At 44.1% G+C, this 7,321-nt stretch overlaps 1 gene segment (V, D, J or C); it reads right to left on the reverse strand.

Moving 5' to 3' along the window:
* Positions 1-2,501: 2,501 nt before the first annotated feature.
* On the reverse strand, positions 2,502-3,221 carry LOC122465660. The segment is given in 2 exon segments: positions 2,502-2,869; positions 3,106-3,221. Coding segments are annotated over 2 exon segments (417 nt in total).
* Positions 3,222-7,321: the final 4,100 nt, after the last annotated feature.

Raw genomic sequence — 7,321 nt, forward strand, 5'->3', positions numbered from 1 at the left:
GGTTTCTGCAACTTTGACTTGAAGTAATTCCAGGCCTTTAGATGCACAAGTTTTTCAGTCCAATCCACTTTCCTAACTAATTTCCTTAATTTTTTAAAGTTTAGCTCTTTTGATATCAAAAACCCTAGTCACAGATTTATTTTTGTTTATCCTTCCATTTAGTTTGAACTGAATTAGTTCATGATCACTCGAACCAAGGTTGTCCCCTACAACCATTTCTTCTATGAGGTCCTCACTACTCACCAAAACCAAATCTAAAATGGCATCCCCTCTTGTTGATTCAGCAACTGCTTGGTGAAGGAATCCATCAGCTATCACATCCAGGAAAATCTGAGCCCTATTATTATTACTAGCACTTGTCCTCCAGTCTATATCTGGGAAGTTAGTCTCCCATGATCACACAATTCCTATTAGTATTTACTTCATTAAAAACATTAAAGAGGTCTCTATCCATCTCCAGATCGGATCCCGGCAATCTATAGCACACCCCAAGCACTATCCCAGGGGAGGCTCTGGTAGCTTTCTTCCTCAATGTGATTTTCGCCCAGACAGACTCTGTCTTATCCATTCCGTCACTTCTTATTTCTTTAGAGTCTACCTCATCTTTGATATACAATGCTACTCCACCACCTTTGCCTTTATTTCTGTGTTTTCTAAACTGCACATACCCTTCAGTACCTGTACTCCAGTTGTGACTACTATTCCACCATGTTTCTGTTATCCCTATAATATCTGGTTTCACTTCCTGCACCAGTAGCTCTAGTTCCTCCATTTTGTTACCTAGGCTCCTCGCATTAGTGTACAAACATCTTAATTTTTGCTTTTTGGCCTCGCTCACATTCTGTACCCGATTAGGCATGGACATTCTACAGCCAGTATGACCTATTAGACTGGTATGTACACTGCCCTTCCTCCTTATGTCCATTCTCCTACCCATGGCAGTATCCTTTCTTACTTCGTTTTCTTCCCTCTTAATCTTAAAATCCGGCATGGAGATTACCTGGACATCTCCCAACCATCTCCCCCAGATTCCTAGTTTAAAGCTCTCTTGATCAGTTATGCCATCCTCCATCCTAGAAGTCTATTTCCCTCCTTACTCAGGTGAATTAGTGAGAGAAATGGGAAATAGATCTCATAAGCTTTTGATATTGGACTCTTCTAGGCTCATTCCTCTAGAACTGCCTCTCAGCGGTCCTTATCTGGCCAAAAATTCCCATTGACTTCACGGGTGGTGGTGTTGCTCATGTGATGATGGCAGCACGTGGCCCTCAGTAAGTGTTTGTAACACCCCTCAAAATACCACTCTGCTGGCGAGAGTGATTTTTATGGCATTAAAGTGAAATTAACATTAAGGGGTATGTCATTGTTATCAAAGGCAGCAGTGGATGAGTTTTGGCTCCCGGGCTGGTAAATGTTTGACTATTTGCGAGGTAGATTATAAATCACACCCTTGCTCTGCCCTGCACTTTGGTCTGTTATTGTTAGGCAGTGTGACATGAAAGCAAAAGTACAAGCTAAAGAAGCCAGACATCTGAGTTCTAATTCTGGCACTGCCACTCACTGTGTGACCTTTGTCAAGGCACTGCACTCTTCTGCCTCAGTGATTCCTTCTGTAAAATGGGGTGATAGTGCAATTGGGAGGATTTGTCTGTCCAGTGCTCTGACCTGAGCAAATACAGTCATTGTTTGTTTTGTATTTCTATTAAGCCATACAATAAAATGTTACCATCTCTGCAGGGAATCTAGGTATGTCAATGTGTGGGGGCTGTTTGGGGAAGGGCAGGAGAAGTGTGATGTTTTGCTGCTTGCCACATTCTCCAGCCCTTTTATCCCCGGTGGCAAGGATGCATCAGGGCAATGGAGGCTGCAGTAGTCTTCACGGAGCAACCATCTCCACAGCTAAACCCCTGCAGAGAACAGCAACACGCTGTATGATACTGGCCTTGTGCTGCTGCCTGGGCGAAGTGACTAGCGGATAAAGTGCAATGGTTACAAGCTAAAAACTGAACTGGGGTCGGCTCTTTTTCTCTCCTATTTATATATTGTCTGAAATAAGGACCAGAATCAGTAGGATATTGGACCATAGAGAATTGATTCAGGAAATGTAGTGTAGACAATCCTTCTCTCTGTCCCATCTGTGACCAGCCTTAAGGCATGCAGGCAGCATATTGTGGAAAGGGGGCCACCTGCTTTGGGGCTTTTATGGGGAGGGAGGCAGTCACTCTGCTCGTTCTGCTAATGAAAGTAATTTCTGGATGCTTTATATGTTGGTCTTGTTTTGTAATGTTAGTAGGAAATTGGATCCAGCCTATAGAGCTAATACTCCACAGTAGTTAAAGGGAAGGCACTGAGTATATTTCAGTCTCTGCACTATTGGAGCGAGGGAGCTGTAGAAATGGAAGGAAGACATGGACACTGGGGTGAGGTGTCTGAAATTCATGGAGACTCCATCACTTTGAGGCAGCAGCAGTTGGAGAGAATACTCTGACTTTCTACGGGCATCAGCAGTTACAGTAAGGAACAGAAATTGAAGAAAGCAGGGAGGTTTTTGTATTGGTCTGTATCACTGTGAGAGGTAAACTATAGCCTTGTAGACAATAATAATCTCCAGCATCATCAGCTTCTACCCGGCTGATTGTGAAAGTGAAGTCAGTGCCAGACCCGCTGCCACTGAACCGGTCTGGAACACCAGAGGGACGGGTGGAAGCGCTGTAGATAAGGAGCTTAGGAGCTTGTCCTGATTTCTGTTGGTACCAGGACATGGAGCTACTAACACTGGAACTGGCTTTGCAGTTGATGGTGACTCTGTCTCCTGGAGACACTGCCACGGATTCTGGAGTCTGAGTCATCACAATCTGCCCACTGGCATCTGAAAGGAAAAACACAAGAAAAAACAAATGAAATGCTATTATAAAAAATAAATCTGCAAATATCTAGTGTCTAATTTTCATCTGACCACCTAGTTACATTGTTTGTGTCCACTAGAAATATATCTGCCTGTGATCTCGTGGGAAGAAGAATTAATGTAGGTTTGATGAAGAAATCTGCGATAAACATTGGTCAGAGATTAAGATCTTAATCTAATATCTCCCTTAATGTTCTTACCCTGAATCCAGAGCACTAGGAGACAGATGAGATGAGTCTGTGAAATCATTTTGGTCCCTCTAGTCTGACAGATGGTGAGAATCTAATATAGCAAGTCTAGCAAATGACACTTTTATATGTGCTGTTCATTGCAAGGAACTGTCGTGTGGGTGGAAGCATGCAAAGCAGCCACTCTGTGTAAAGATCCATTCCCTGTGCCCCAGTGCAAAGAAAGGGCCTTGTATAGCCCTCAGCCTCGGAGTGCAGCTCCTGTTGATGGAGCTGAGTATTGCACACATGGAGTTGGCTATGGCCTTGTTATCAAGATATGCTTGGGATCCGAGTTACCCAGGAAAGAATTTTCTGTAGTATCTGGCTGATGAATCTTGCCCATATGCTCAGGGTTTAGCTGATCACCATATTTGGGGTCGGGAAGGAATTTTCCTCCAGGGCAGATTGGAAGCGGCCCTGGAGGTTTTTCGCCTTCCTCTGTAGCATGGGGTACGGGTCACTTGCTGGAGGATTCTCTGCTCCTTGAAGTATTTAAACTACGATTTGAGGACTTCAATAGCACAGATATAGGTGTGAGGTTTTTTGCAGGAGTGGTGGGTGAAATTCTGTGGCCTGCATTGTGCAGAAGTTCAGACTAGATGATCATAATGGTCCCTTCTGACTTAAATATCTATGAATTCTATGAATAATACCCAGTGTGTGTGTGTCTGTATCTTTGGTAACTTTGAGCCTGAATCTGAGAAGTTTGTTCGGAGCAGTATCTGACTTTGCTATCCCTTCTACTGATATCAGTGGGACTGCTTGTGAGGTGAGGTAGTACTCAGTGTGAGTGTCACGATCTGCCCCTTCCAGGACACACACCTTGTTCAACGCTGGTGGTGTTGGGTCACCAGTACAGCCCTTTTACCCCTCTGATCTTCCTCTCAGGACGCTTGCCTGTGAACGTCAGACGATCCTGGCCCTAACTGTGTTTCAAGGGCCCTGCAGTTCCCTTCAGGGCTTCCGGTTTCTGGATTTGAAAGACTACTTAGCTTTTATTTAACCAGAATAAGCACTATAGTAACGTAACAGTAGCTTTCAGTAACCCCTCTGTATCCTACTGCCAGAGGGAAAGTGTGATCTTATAAGAGCCCAGCAGTGCTTCCCTTCCTGATCACCGTCTAGCTCTCCAATCCCTTCTGTGATCCTGCACACTCTCCCCTAAGGAGCCAACCAATGACCCTTCCAGTTGAACCACCGCATAAAGATCCAAGTGGGCTGTGTGGCTGGAGCTTATATCCAGGAATCCAAGACTGTCTGGTCTTCATCCCACAATATACTGCATCATACAACTCAGCTTAACATCTCTTGTCCTATAACAACATCTCATATCATATAATTTCTTATTAACATGGTCTCATCTTTACAGTCAGTTAGGCCTTGTCCACATTAGAAAAGTTTTGCTGACAGAGCTGTACCTGTCTAACTATATTGGTAAATCCTCCTAGTGTGGATCCAGCTTCTCCCAGCATACAAGTGCTTCTGCCAGCACAGTTTACACCAGTTCCCTGAGAGACATAATCTATACCAGCCCAAGCACTTCTATGCCTGCATAATTGCATTTACACTAGGTCTTATAGTAACGTAGCTATGTTGATGAAAAATCACACCCATACTGGCACAGCTGTGCTGTGAGAAGTATTAAGAGTAGCTCAGGCCTAAGAGTGATAGAACTTGGCCCTATATCTGCAGTGTTTAGATTAGACTTGGGCCTGAACCAAAATCCCAGAAACGAACGGCTCCAAACGATGGAAGAGTTTGTCTGTGGGAAGTGACTTTCGTGATTGGTTGCTCTCTCTGTCAAGGAGACAGCCCTCAAATCAACTTCCAGTGTGGATGTAGATCTCTAGTGTCTGTCTCCAATATGTGTATCGTGGCCCCATCCGTAGCTTGGGCCTTCAGCAGATTCACAGAGGGGTCTTCACAAGGATCTTTAATTTCACAGTGAATCATCCCATGTAGTTATAATTATTCCTGGGTGGAGAAGTGGGATATTAGAGGCTTTAAGGGACTGTGAGTTGAATGGGATCTAAACACCTAGAGATTTTTCTGAAGAAAGGTGCAAGGATCCTCTCCTAGAGCTGGCCCCAATCCATTCAGTTGCTGGGGTCCCTTGTAGAAGAGGCAGCACATCCAGCCCCAAATTTCGGCACATCCTGGGGGATGCCAGTCAGTCGGGGTCATCAGTGTGTGGGGGAATCCATGCTTCTGTGCTGGCTCCAGGGCAGTCTTCTCTTGCCCCTCAGCCCTACTCACTGGGCTGCCAAGGGCGTCTTCTGGGGCCTGGACTTCCTAGGGCGTTTCCCCACAGCACAGGGGAGCTGTGGAAGAGTTAAAGTTGCATCAGGCTGCATTATCTCACTGAAGGCTTTTCTGCTGATACTCAGTTTGGACGGACAATGAACTCTGCCACCGCCTGGCTGGAGGAGCTTGTCTAAGTGCTTTCCCCGTCTGCTTCAGTTTTCCTATCAGCAACAATAGTGACCCTGCACTGTACAACACTTGGAGATCTGTGGACAGAGAGCAGCAGATAAGCACTTAGTGTGTTACTTCATGGCACATGTCTGTTCTATGGGGTTTTGCTGCACAGACCTACCAGGTCCCAGAGGCACTGAGACAATCTAACTCAGTGGTTCTTAAAGGTCTTCCGGGGATACATTAACTCATCTAGATATTTGCCTAGTTTTACAACAGGCTACACACAAAGAACTAGCAAAGTCAGTCCAAACTAAAATTTCATAGAGACAATGACTTATTATACTGCTCTATATACTAGACACTGAAATGTAAGTTCAATATTTATATTCCAATTGAAGTATTTTATAATTATATGGTAAAAATGAGAAAGTCAGCCATTTTTCAGTAATAGTGTGCTGTGACTCTTTTGTATTTCTACGCCTGATTTTGTAAGCAAGTAGTTTTTAAGTGAGGTGTAACTTGGGGGTACGCAAGACAAATCAGACTCCTGAAAGGGGTACATTAGTCTGGAAAGGTCGAGAGCCACTTCTCTAACTCATCAGCCATGATGTCTGCTAGCTACTGCATGTTTCTTCCCTTTTATATGTGCTTACAGGTTAATAGGGAGGAAAAGCTAAATGATGGGATCATGTGTGTGGAGTATTTGATGGACTGTCAATGTAGAGTTTCATGTTGTCCTTAGGACCCAATGTCTGTGGATTTACTTCCAATTTGTATCAGCTTGAGAGATGGATCTGGGCCTTGTTTGTTAGTGTTTTATTTAATTTAAATTGGCTAATAGCAAAAATGTTCTTTACTGAACATACTTTACTTCTCTCTCTAATTTTTCTTCCATCGTGTCAATTGATGGGAGCAGACGGGCAAGAGAATAGTGTTGTCAGGTGACAGAGTAGAGAAGAGTCAGGCACTCTGTTATTGTGGATTTAAAGGGGAAGCTTTACTGAGGTTGCTGGGCATAGCCTAGTTCTCTAGCTCCCATACTGACTACGCATGACCTGTTCTACTTATGGAAACCCAAGAGGTCTCCCGAAGTTCTGAGCTGGGAAGTTATGCAATGGGTTGCTGATTGGGCTACAAGTAGCAGAGTGAGGCTTTTAAGAAAAAGCTAAAATAGGAAATGGCGCGTAGAGACAATCTGAGTGTGTGTTGGGTATCCAGGGTTTTGTCTATTAATCTAACTCTTCTCACAGTTTACAATTAACAGAGATGTTGGGAGGCTCGGCTGAGTTTAACATTAGACTAATGTGGAATATTTTCTATTAAACAAACAGAGAATTGAGATTTGCAGTTTGCGAATTGAGATGTTTTTAAACAAAAAGAGGATGTAAAAAGCGCTGGGGACCATGGTAATGCTGACAATAATGTACTCCAGCATCATCTGCTTTGAATCTGCTGATTATAGGAGTGTTGTAAGGGTCAGACTCATTAAAACTAAACTGTTCTGGAGTTCCCAAGGGACAGGAGGCAGAATAAGAACTAAGGAGAGTAGAAGCTTGTCCAGGTTCCTGTTAGGACCAGACAGTTTCAATGACAGTGAAGGAAAGAGGTCAAATTACACCTCTGTCCACCTGTGAGGCGCCTTGCACCAGTCCATGGTGACTGGACCCAGAGTGGGTGTTAGGGAGGCTGGGAGCAGGATGTGACAATAATCAAGAGTAGAGCTGATGAGGGTGGGGACAATAGAACTGATTTATCTGCATTTCTTCCA

This window comes from Chelonia mydas, chromosome 4 (assembly GCF_015237465.2).
Source record: "Chelonia mydas isolate rCheMyd1 chromosome 4, rCheMyd1.pri.v2, whole genome shotgun sequence".
NCBI lineage: Eukaryota > Metazoa > Chordata > Testudines > Cheloniidae > Chelonia > Chelonia mydas.